The following is a 12,604-nucleotide window of genomic DNA, read 5'->3' as shown; positions in this document are numbered from 1 at the left end:
AAATTATGCAGTAATTAGCCAACCCCTTACTCAGTTGTTGAAGAAAGGGGAATTTGCTTGGAATAGTGCAGCTACCATGGCATTTCAGAAACTTAAGGATGCCCTTAGTAGTGCTCCTGTGTTAGCATTACTCGATTTTGATAAACCATTCATTGTGGAAACTGATGCATCAAACAGTGGTATTGGGGCTGTGTTGATGCAAGGGGGACATCCTTTGGCTTTCATTAGCAAAACCTTGAGTCCTAAATGGCAAACATTATCTGTCTACGAAAAGGAGTTATTGGCCATAGTTTTTGCTGTTAAAAAATGGGAGCAATATCTCATGGGTCAAAAGTTTATCATAATGACAGATCAAAAAATTTTAAAGTGGTTATTGCAACAAAAGATTTCTACACCATTTCAGCAATTATGGTTATCCAAACTCATGGGATTTAACTATGAAATACACTATAGATCTGGAAAAGTAAATGTAGCTGCTGATGCTCGTCTAGGCTACCAGCAAATGAAAGTGCTTTTTGTCTAGCTTTGTCAGGAGCCCAATCAGATTTATCTGAAAGGGTTCAACACAGTTATGCATTTGATGGTTTTCTGAGCAATATGATACATCAACTGCAAAATGAACTTGCCACAATTGCCAATTATAAGTTGGTTAATGGTTTACTAAGGAAAAAAGGAAGAATTGTGGTTGGACCTGATGCTGACTTGAGGACTAAAATTTTAGATTGGTTGCATAGTTTATCTCAAAGTGGCCATTCAGGAAGGGATGCTACCACTAGGAGAGTCAAAGCATTGTTCATTTGGAAAGGGATCACCAGAGATATAAGTCACTATGTCAGGCACTGTGTTACATGCCAGGCAAATAAATATGATCATTCTGCTTATCCAGGGTTATTGCAACCATTGCCCATCCCTACTGAAGTGTGGTTAGACATTTCCATGGATTTTATCACATGCTTACCTAAATCTCAGGGAAAGGAAGTCATCTTTGTTGTGGTTGATAGGATGAGCAAATATGCACACTTTATGGCTTTATCCCATCCTTTCTCAGCTGTGGATGTGGCTCAGTCTTACTTGGACAATGTGTTCAGATTACATGGTTGGCCAAGAAGCATAGTAAGTGATAGGGATGCAATCTTTACTAGCCAGTTCTGGAAAGCTTTATTTCAGCTGCAAGGGTCTGAATTGCTGCTATCGTCTGCTTACCACCCTCAAACAGACGGTCAAACAGAGGTAGTCAACAGGTGCATAGAGTCATATTTGAGGTGTATGTGTGGAGAAAAACCAAAGGAATGGGTACTTTGGCTCCCTTTGGCTGAGTGGTGGTATAATACCACTTACCATTCTGCAATTCAGTTAACCCCTTATGAGGCAGTATATAACCAACCCCCTCCCATTCATCTTCCTTACTTACCAGGAGAGTCTCCAGTGGAGTCTGTGGACAGGACTATGCAACGAAGAGAAGCTATGTTAGCTTTGCTCAGACAACAATTGACTAAAGCACAACACATAATGAAAACTCAGGCTGATAAAAGGAAGAACAGAAAGAGTGTTTAAGGTTGGAGATTAGGTGTGGCTGAAGTTGCAATCCTACAAGCAAGGGTCAGTCCAACAAAGGATGGGTGAGAAGATATCATACTATAAACCTTTTCAGGTGGAAGACACTATGGGCAAGGATTCATATAAATTGACTCTTCCTGACACTGCTAAAATTCATAAAGTATTCCATGTGTCTCAGTTGAAAGCATTCAGAGGAAATATTTTTGCTGCACCTCATATTCCAAACTGGATGCAAGGGCTTTCTAGTGATGATACTATTCAACCAGCAGCTGTGTTGGAAAGAAGGATTGTAAAGAGGCATAACAAAGCTACAGTGCATTACTTGGTACATTGGGACGGGTTTCCAATACACGATGCCACCTGGGAATTTGCTGAAGTAATTGAGCAACAGTATCCTGAGTTTATCCAGAAGATAGCTGAGACTTGAGGACAAGTCTCTTCTGAAGGAGGAAGATATGATACAGAATAACTAAATAACAGACTTGAATAACAGACTTTGGGTTTGGCGCCAAAAGTTGTTATGAAAGTTGTTGGAAGTGAGCTGGCAGTTAGTTAGGAATTAGCTGTCAAATTGTGATATATAAGCAATACTCAGCAATTGTAATTGATTCATTCATCATTTTATACACAAACTCAATACAAACTTAATCTTTCAACTATTTCTATCTCTCTCTATAATTCTTCTATGACTGTTGAGTGTGTATAGAACCTCGAAACTCCTAATTCTTCCATCAATTCAAGGTAGTTTCCTGCATTCTATATCACTATGATATGCGATCCAATTGATTTTTTAAGCCGTGTTGTTGCTGTAATTTTAATTTTAAATAAATATTACCTATTGATTTTCTTTATTGGTATTTTTTTTGTTTCTACAAATAATCATAGAGACCGGTTTTGGTCAAAAAACGGTTTCAAAGATGAGATCAAAGAGACCGGTTTTGGTCTACAACTGGTTTCAAAGATGAGATCAAAGAGACCGGTTTTCGCTAATAACTAGTTTCTTACACACTAATCAAAGAGATCAATTTCTTATGATAACAGGTCTCTTAAATATAACAAAAAAACCATTCATATAACCCGGTTTCTTAGGATAAGACACGTATCAGATATAGACCGGTTATGATATGGTCTTTTAGGCCATTTTTAACCGGTTTCTTAGGGATTTTTTGTAGAAGTGCGCACCCCCTGAAAGTATGGACTTGACCAAGAACGGTCCCGCCGAATTAGGCTTAAACGTTCCCCGTGGATCGACAGGTAAGAGAGCCCTGACTGACTTCAGTACTAAATCTCCTTCCTTTATGTTCCTGGGCTTGACCCATTTGTTAAAGGCTCGTTTGATACGTGCCTGATATGTCTGCACATTATGTAATGCGCGTAGCCTTCGTTCGTCCAAGAGGACGAGTTCATCATACCTATCTCTCTTCCAATCAGCTTCTGGAATTTGACTTTCGAGTAGAATGGGTAGAGATGGGATCTCTAGCTCTACTGGTTGTACAGCTTCCATGCCGTAAGTCAAATAGAAAGGAGTGGCCCCAGTGGGGGTCCTAACTGATGTGCGATATCCCCATAACGCAAAGGGTATCATGCTTGGCCAATCGCGATAATTTTCGATCATTTTCTTGAGGATTGTGACGACATTTTTGTTAGCTGCCTCTACCACGCCATTAGTTTGAGGTCTATATGGCGAGGAATGGTGATGCTTGATCCTATATTTGGCTAACAATTGTTCAGTCTCAGCCTGAAAATGTGATCCATTGTCACTGATGATTTCATCGGGCAACCATATCGACAGATGATATTAGTTTGTATGAACTTTGCCACATATTTGGCTGTAAGGCTAGTGTAAGAAGCTGCTTCGACCCATTTAGTGAAATAGTCGATATCTACTAGAATGAAACAGTGACCACCTGTCCTAGCTGGAGTGATCTTTCCGATGATGTCTATTCCCCAAGCGAAAAATGGCCCAGGAGATGTCATGGTATATAGCATCGAGGGAGGGATATGTTGCACATTCCCGAAAATCTGACAATTATGGCAATGCCTGACAAATTTGATGCAATATGACTCCATTGTCGTCCAGTAATACCCTAGACGCGTAATCTTCTTTGCCATCATAGGTCCACTCATGTGAGAACCGCATTCTCCATCGTGAACATCTTCCATCACTTTCCGTGACTGTGAATGATCAAGGCAACGCAAGACGACACCAAAAGTTGTTCTTTTATACAACTCTCCCTACACGAGGAGGTATTGAGAGGCAAGTAGACATATGGCGCATTGTACCCTCTTATCCATATTTGGTGGATATGTACCGTTGAGCTTGAAATCGAGAATCGCTTGGAACCAAGGTTCCTCTGGATTTTCCTCTTCATCCGTAAGGAGGTGTACGTAGGCTGGCTGTGACAGGCGTTCGATGCACAAGGGCATTTCAACCACATTGTCTGGCATATTAATCAAGGATGCGAGTTTTGCAAGAGCGTCAACAAATTGATTTTCTTCTCGAGGTAGGTGTAAATAGGTAATCTGATCGAAGAATTGGGCAACCTGATCTATCCTAGCCTGATAGGGTGCTAGATCACTTCGCATTTTCCAGGATCCGGTGATTTGGTTAATGATTAAGGATGAGTCCCCATGAACTCGAAGATTCTTGATGCCTAAGCTCACTGCTTCTTGTAAACCAATGAGACAAGCTTCATATTCTGCTGCATTATTTGTCACCTCGAAGTCGAGTTTGACAGAAAGTGGTGTATGCTCACCTTCAAGAGAGATGAGCAACAATCCTATCCCAAATCCTCTCAAATTGGATGCTCCGTCGAAGTAAAAAAGATCCCAAGAATCCATACTGGTTTGTAGAATATCCTCGTCTGGAAACGCCCATGTGTCTATCACTTGCGTATCATTGACAGGATTGTCTGCGAATAATTCAGCCACGACACGCCCCATTATGACTTTCAAAGGTACGTATTTGAGATCGAACTCTGAGAGCATTAAGGTCCATCTTGCTTAGCGTCCATTGAGAACGGGTTTTTCGAAGAGGTATTTGACGAGATCCATTTTAGAATACACCTTGACAGAGTAACTAAGCATGTAATGGCGTAGCTTCTTTGTTGTCCACACAAGAGCGAGGCATGTTTTTTCGAGAGGTGTATACCTACATTCATATTCTAAGAAATTCTTACTAAGGTAGTAGATAGCTCTTTCTTCTTTTCCGACAGTCTACGCGAGCATAGCCCCCATGGCTGTTTCGGTGACTGTGAGATATAAACTAAGAGGTTGATCTCGTTGGGGAGGCATTAGCACTGGTGGTTTAGCCAATATCTCCTTTATCTTGTCAAATGCCTTTTGACAGTCATCGTCCTATATGGCATGGTCAGTTTTCTTAAGCTTTTTGAAGATAGGTTCACAGATCATGGTGAGTTTCGATATGAATTGACTTATGTACTTCACTTTGCCCAGGAATCCTCTGACCTCCATTTCTGTTTGGGGTTGCAGCATCTCGAGTAAGGCTTTGATCTTGGATGGATCAATTTCTATTCCCCTCTGGCTGACAACGTATCCCAGAAGCTTTTTTGATGTTAATCCGAATGCAAATTTCTGAGGATTGACCTCATATTGTATTTGCGCAATCTGAGGAAAAACTTGCGAAGGTTATTGATGTGCCCTTCCCTATCCTTAGATTTGACAATCATATCATCCACATACACCTACACTTCCTTATGCATCATGTCATGTAGCAAAGTGGTCGCAGTGCATTGGTATGTAGCCCCTGCATTAATTAGCCAAAATGATATAACAGTATAACATTATGTGCCCCACTGCGTGATGAAGGCTGTCTTGTGCATGTCTTCCACGACCATTTTGAACTGGTTATACCCTTCATACCCGTTCATGCAGGATAACAACGCATGATCTGATGTATTATATACCAATATATCGATGTGTGGTAGAGGGAAGTCGTCCTTAGGACTCGCCTTGTTCAAGTCTCTGAAATCAACACAAACCCGGATTCGCCCATCCTTTTTGGGCATGGGGAATATGTTAGCCACCCAGTCAGAATACTCGGAAACTTTGATGAATCCGGCTTTGAATTGCTTATCGACTTCTTCTTTAATCTTAAGAGCCCACTCTGTCCTCATCCGACGAAGCTTCTGTTTTACAGGCTTGAACCCTGGCTTGATTGGAATGCGATGTTCTGCGATATCCCTGTTGATCCCTGACATGTCCTTGTAGGACCAAGCAAAGACGTCTTTGAACTCGTGTAGGAGGTTGATGAAATTGGCCCTTTCGGTTGGGTTTAGGGTCGTCCCTATCCTAAGTTCTTGGGGTTCTAATTCCGTTCCCACGTTGATAGGTTCGGTGTCTTCTATAACTGGTATCCTTTCCCCCTCGTCTAATATTTCTTTGATTATGTAGAGAGGTAATTTGATTGAGTCTGGGTCAGGATCATCCTCATTATCATCGTAAATAGAATTGCATTCAGAATAACACAAGGAGTAAGCAGAATCAGATTTATTCATATTAAAGTTTGAAAATAGCTAAAACAAAGAAGCCATCTGCTCTGTAGTCAGTGGCGATAAGGGGGCAGTTGCTGGGACATACTCCAAGCTACTGTTACTAGGTGATGCTATGCTAGGAGAAACAGAGGGGTGGGGAGTGACGACGGGAGGAGACTCTCTAGTGACTTCTCTAGACTTAGACTCCAACTCTGATTCCGACTGACTCGAATTCATCCTCTTCGGGTTCTTCTTTGAACATATCTCCTTCTCCAGTTGTGAGCTTGAAGAGCCTTCCTTGACTGTTGGTCCATTTGATTGATCTTCTACATCCTTTCTATTGGTTTGAGTTGGTATCAATGATCAATGTTGTAGGGTTAAAGTGGTCATCCCGAAGTATCATGGTAATGATCTCATCCTGTGCTGCCCTGATGAATCGATCTTCTTCAAACAGATAACTAACAACTTGTCTCCCGAGACAAGGTGTCTGACGAGCCTTGATGGTAGGAACCGTTTCTGGTGGAATGAAGTAGCAATCATGGAAGACCTCGATTCCAGCTAGTCGAATGCCTTTGTAACTCCAAGGTTCAGGAAATGAATGAAAATCTTCACAATCTCCCTCCTTGACGAAGTACACATTTAGTGTAGGGAGATAGGGTCACATTTGGATTCCCATATTCTTGTGATCCCGAACTTGAGCAAGCATTTCACGAATTTCGGCTTTCGTAGGTTTGTACCCTAAGCCTAGTGGTATCTTTTGGGAGTCACATTCCTTGATAGGTGCAAAGGTACTCTCTCTGATAGGGTTTAGTGGCATTCCTGGGAAGTATCCCTGCGACTTGAGTATGTGGTTGATCACTAAGTTGGAGTATGGGTTGAAATATAAGGGAGCCAGCTCGCTCTCTATATGATTTACGATTAGAAATCCTCCAAGCTCATTCACTGGATCTGCCACTACTTGGTTGCTTGATATTTTCTCTATTACAGCCTTGATAGGTGACGAAGTGATCATCACTACCTCGCCATCTAAAGGGATTTTGATCTTTTGGTGCAAAGTGGATGTCACTGCTTTGGAAGCGTGAATCCAAGGCCTACCCAGTAGTATGTTGAAGGATGCCTCAATGTCCACTATTTGGAAATTAACCTTTCGCTCGATTGGCCCAGTGGCCACAGTAAGGTTAACTAACCCCACTACTTTACGTCGCGTTCCATCGTACGCCCGAACGCCTTGGTTAGTAGGAGTCCAGTCTAATTCTTTCATGCCTAACTTGTATGCTGTTTTTAGTGGGATGACAGTGACTGCGGAGCCATCATCCACCAAAGTCACTGGTACATCCTTCTTTAAGCATACGACTGTGATGTATAGAACAAGATTATGCGTGGCGCCAAAGGGAGGTAAGTCCTCATCTGAGAAAGTAACTGGGTTACTTAGCTTGACTGAGTCTTGGAAGAGTAAGTTGACGACATCGTCAGGTATAGAGTTATATGCTACGTTCAATTTAGCCAATGCTTGGAGTAAAGCCTGGAGATGAGGAAATGAACTTGAAACCAGTTGGCAGACTGAAAGATCAGCCTTTGTCTTTTGAAGTTGTTTAAATAAGTGGTAAGGAGATGTATCTTCGCCATCATTTGGTGTGATGACATTGGTGTTAGTAGCAATTGGGCCACTTGTTTGTCCTTGAGTGACATTTTGATATGGACGTCCTGAGCGAGTAAGGTGGTCTATATCTTGATCTTCACTGGCCTTGACTAGAGGATGTTCTGTGAGATAAATATCTTCATCGTCGTCATTCCAAACTCCATTGACCTCCTCCTCGATTGGAGAGATAAGGTGTGAGCAATCCAAGGTGGATTCCTCATCTGTGACCATCGGAGTTCCAAGAGGATTCTGAGTATTGTTGGGTTTTCCTGCAGGAGGTATGGGCAGGTGCCCATCATCAATCATATCCTGAATGACATGTTTGAGCTTGAAACATTTCTCAGTATCATGTCCCTTGCCTCTATGGTACTCGCAGTAGGCATTCTCATCCAAGAATTTAGACTTCTTTTCTGGGTCAGGTGTAGGTCCTATGGGTTGGAGCTTACCTAGTTTCATCAATCGTTTTAGAGCATTGGAGTACGAGTCTCCGACATCGGTGAATTTCCTCTGCGGGTTATTGTGCCTAGATGATTCGACGAGGTTGACCTCGTCGGTCTTGCTGGTGGAGTCATAAGAACGACTCGTTGTGCCTTGATATCCTCGACCTACCGTCTTGGACAAGAGTCCTTTACGGATATTGTCCTCGATCCTTGTTCCTAGTACAGTTAAGTCTTTCAAAGACTTTGTATTTTGGTACCTTAGATGGTTCGCATAGATTGGCCTTAAATTATCCACAAACTTTTCGACAAGAGTAGCCTCGTCTGGGCGTTCGACGAGTTGCGTGCTAGTCTTCCTCCACCTACTTAGGAAGTCGGTGAATCATTCTCTCTCATTTTGGGCAAACCTCTAGAGTGCGCATATTGACTTGAATTTCAGCGTTATCTGCATACTGTTTGTTGAATTCAATTGCAGCATCGTCCCAAGTAGCAATCTTCTTATGATCCAAGGAGTAGAACCATTGCTTAGAGATAGTATCGAGAGATGAAGGAAAGATCCTTAGGAACATCTTTGGTTTGATGCCTTTGATAGACATGTAATTTTTGAAGGCACAAATGTGGTTCAAAGGGTTTTCATGCCCCTTAAACTTCGGGATGTTAGTCATGTTGAAGTTAGTTGGCAATTGAGCATTTATCGCCTCATTCTTGCGGTTGTTTTCCCTATATATGTCATCTCTCTTGAGGTACATTAGTTACTCCAACAAATATTGGAGTCGCTTTTCAGCTTCAGTAGGACCTATTGGAAGATTAACTTCTAGTTGTCCAACAAAGGGTGGAAGGTTATCATGTACGACCATGTCGGGAATGTCATTCTCTGCAGGAGGGAGTCTAGCTTCTACAGCGATGATACGGCCTTCAATAGCATTAAGGCGAGCATAAGCTTGGTCTTGACTTGTTTAGAGACGAATGAGTGCAGCTAGGATATGATCATTACCATTTACGGACGGTTGGGGTTGACTATTGACGCTTCCGTGACTAGTTCCCACCATTTTCGAACTAAGGATAAGAAATAGACGACGAATCAAAACACGATTGACCATTTTCACACACTTACTCAAGAAAGACTTGACTCGTGAAGTGGGTGTATGCCACTGTGTCAACTGAGGTTTGAAAATGACAAATTTTAAAATGTTGGTCCTAGATAACTGTAGTGTAGTTGTAGGAATGATGACTCAAAGTGCGGCTTGAAATGGGCTTGAGGTCCGAATTTTTACTCGATATTTGGACAAAGGTTCGGCTTATTTTGCGCTATTTTAGGCCATTTTTCGAAAATGTTTACATTTTGAAAGGATTTTATTTTACAAAATTTCATCATAGTTTTGTTTACAAAATGATGATCACGTATATGGTACATACATATGGGCATTATAACAGTATGCTGAGTGCAGTTAAAGGGTTTTGGCTTAAAGGGTGGGTTGTCATACCAAGCAATCAAACCCTGGTCTGTGGAGAGGTCCGTGCCAAACATGAGTAAGGTCGGTTCCTAGTCCATTCCCTCGAGTAGTGAAAGCCCTTGATACAAACATGAGTATGTACCACGATATGGTTGACGTCAATCGCTATCCATCTTTAGGCCCAGATATGAATTTGGACCGTCATGACGGGACGATTGGTCGAATGGGTTAGGTTAAGCTTAGGAAGGCCGAATAAAATTACCTAAGAAGGTCGAGTCATGAAAACCGACAACTGTCTTGTATAAACTATTCCCTAACCTTGTTCAAGTTTCACCCTGGGTAACATGTAAGTGTATCATCCCAGCGGAGTCGCCAAACCGTGGACATGGGCCACCCACGGCGCGCGTGAAGGGGCTCAAATTAGCCTGTATTTATGGAGTCGCCACCAATTTTTATGTGAAATTGGAACCGTTCGAATACCTCGTGTCATGTCAAGACACAAGGTAGTGATATGAACACTAAGAACTCGTTACCCTTAGCATTCTATGTTCACAGAGATCTGGAGTAAGGGGTGAGGGTACGTATTAGGAAGCTCTTTAATCGAATACCTAATCCGCCCACCTCGATAGCGGCCTCTACTAATGATTAGGGAAATCGTTCATATTTGACATGTCGTCGATTATATGCATGCAATGCAACAAACAATCGATTACTCCTAGCATGTGAATTAAACTAAGTCGGTTAACACGTAATTTAGCAAACAATATGGTCGAAGTAGGATGTTAGATTCAATTACATGTAAAACGTACTATAAAATCATACATAAGCTATAAATAAACTATAATGAATTACAATTTAATTATAAATTACAATGGATAATTGATTTACGTCAAAAGCACACTCAAAACGGAATCTTGAAGAAGATTTGAAGAATAAAAGTATAAGAATTAAAAGGTGAAAACTACGTCAGATTAAAAGCAATAATACGGTTAATAGTTGATTTAATACGTAATTAGAAGCTAGGTCAAAGCGAGAAAGAAGTTCAGGGAAAGAAGCCAACACAGAACAGGCGCCGCATCTGCTGCGTCCTCTGGAAGAGGCGCAGCTCCTCCTGCGTCTGTTCTTGAGTTGGACTCTGTCTGTGAAGTCAGAATCGCGGATTGTTAATGTTCATTGGTAATTTTAAGATCGGTTATTGGTATTAGACTCAAGTAGAAATGATTTAACCAATTACATGCATCTGGAACCATCATGAAACGAACTAAAGATGAGAATTTACAGCGATTTACGTGATTAATACGAACTCGCGTCGGATTTACGAAAGGAGCAAACTTGAACTTGAAAACTGAATAGAATCTGATAAATTGAAATCAAACAAACAAAATTATATACAAAAAGGCGAATTCCAGAGACTCGATATGAACGAATCGGACCTCTAAAATACGGGTTTGAATAAGATGACAAAAACCCGCAAGTATTGAATTATAAGGGATTCAAGTCGATTTTAAACATTATAATTCAAAAAGGATTAATTAAATAACTATTATATACTGATAAGAACATAGGGAACAAAAGAAAAAGAGAAAAGGGAAAATTACAGTAGGTCGAGGAAGAAGAAGAAAAGCAGGAGAAGCGGCAGCCTCAGGAAGAGGCGCAGCAGATGCTGCGATTCTTCTCGACGTTAGACCTCCCCTGATTTGTAAATACGGTTTTAAAGGATGGTTTTTAAGACGGTTTTGAATGTGCTTTTGATATAAACCTTACATTCGTGATACAAAATAAAAGGTACAATAAAATAAATAGGATTTTACACCCTCAGACTTACATGTTTGACGAAACGAGATTGACTAAGTTAACGTTTAGTGATTGCTCGAGTCGAATAATGCGTGGAAAGTGACCTTGTTAAAGGTTTTAGATTAATTAATTAAGTTGATTGAGTGGAGTTGGTCAAATTGGTCGGTCTATGCAACGTGACTGGGACTCAGAATGATCTGAGCTTACGTGATCGATTGATCAAGGACGTAGGCATCGAAAGCGAAGAGCTTGGTCTAGAATGCAAAGAGAGAAGAGAAGGGCGGACACTCTCATGCCAAATATGGAGGCCGAAGTGTTGGAATATGTGTCCTCCGACAATAATGCGATCACAACTGTTGATCATGATGATCACATGTTTAAATCTCATTTTAAGAATACATGTGGGATGTAATATCATTTACAGTCAACTGGTCCTCACATATCGGTAATGATTGGCTGACTAGAGTTTGACATTACTGTCGTGCGACGGTGGTGATTAGTTGATCCCCTTAGGTCATACCTAAAAGGTGACACTCTTAATTGATTATTTAATTGATCGTATGTCGATACGGGTTAATTAAATTGCTTAAAATCGACGGACGATTTTGTGAGTATTATTGACGTGTCTTATTGTAATTCGATTAAATAAGATACGGTCTAAGTAATCAAATTGTTTTATTACTTAGATAAAATTATTGTTTACGAAACAATTGAAATTGAATGAATAATTTATTATAAATACAAGACGTTGTGATTTATAATTCAATAAACCATTTTGGTACAAGTAATTACGAATTACTAGTCGATTTTGTATATGACATATTTTTATTAGCATGTTGTTTTTTTAATGTGTTAAAAATACATAAATGTGAGACATAAACATGTAACATGTTACATGTGACATTGTGACAAAATTGACAAATTGACAAAGATAAAATGGAACCCATTTTATCTTATAAGTGCCGAAAATGGTGGGAGTATGAGGATTAATATTGTGTTTTTATTTTAAATAGGAACATGATTATTAACCCTAAGGACTAGCCTTGCATGCCTATCTTCTTGGGTAGAAAAACAAGCCCATGCATAGGGCACCCTTCCCTCTCACCACCGGTTTTACCAATGGGAAATAAAGAGTGTTTCCTCTACAATTTTTCATTCACAATTTTACATTATATTTTCTAGTGTAAGAAATATAAAAATACTCTCTACATCTTATGAAAAATTAGAGAG

The 12,604-nt window shown here is 40.5% G+C and overlaps 1 protein-coding gene across 1 annotated transcript; it reads left to right on the top strand.

Moving 5' to 3' along the window:
* The first annotated feature begins 1,615 nt into the window (after window positions 1–1,615).
* Window positions 1,616–1,984, top strand: LOC141618774 (uncharacterized). The gene has a single exon (XM_074435853.1). The coding sequence runs from the start codon at window positions 1,616–1,618 to the stop codon at window positions 1,982–1,984; it is 369 nt and encodes a 122-aa protein (XP_074291954.1).
* The last annotated feature ends 10,620 nt before the right edge of the window (window positions 1,985–12,604 follow it).

Source organism: Silene latifolia, chromosome X (genome assembly GCF_048544455.1).
Source record: "Silene latifolia isolate original U9 population chromosome X, ASM4854445v1, whole genome shotgun sequence".
Taxonomy (NCBI): domain Eukaryota; kingdom Viridiplantae; phylum Streptophyta; class Magnoliopsida; order Caryophyllales; family Caryophyllaceae; genus Silene; species Silene latifolia.
Note: the sequence above shows the minus strand (reverse complement) of the source record. Positions and strands in the feature narration are given on the sequence as shown.

Bases quoted from the DNA above. Each gene is read 5' to 3' on its own strand.
- LOC141618774 (XM_074435853.1), top strand. From the start codon at position 1,616: ATGGGTGAGAAGATATCATACTATAAACCTTTTCAGGTGGAAGACACT.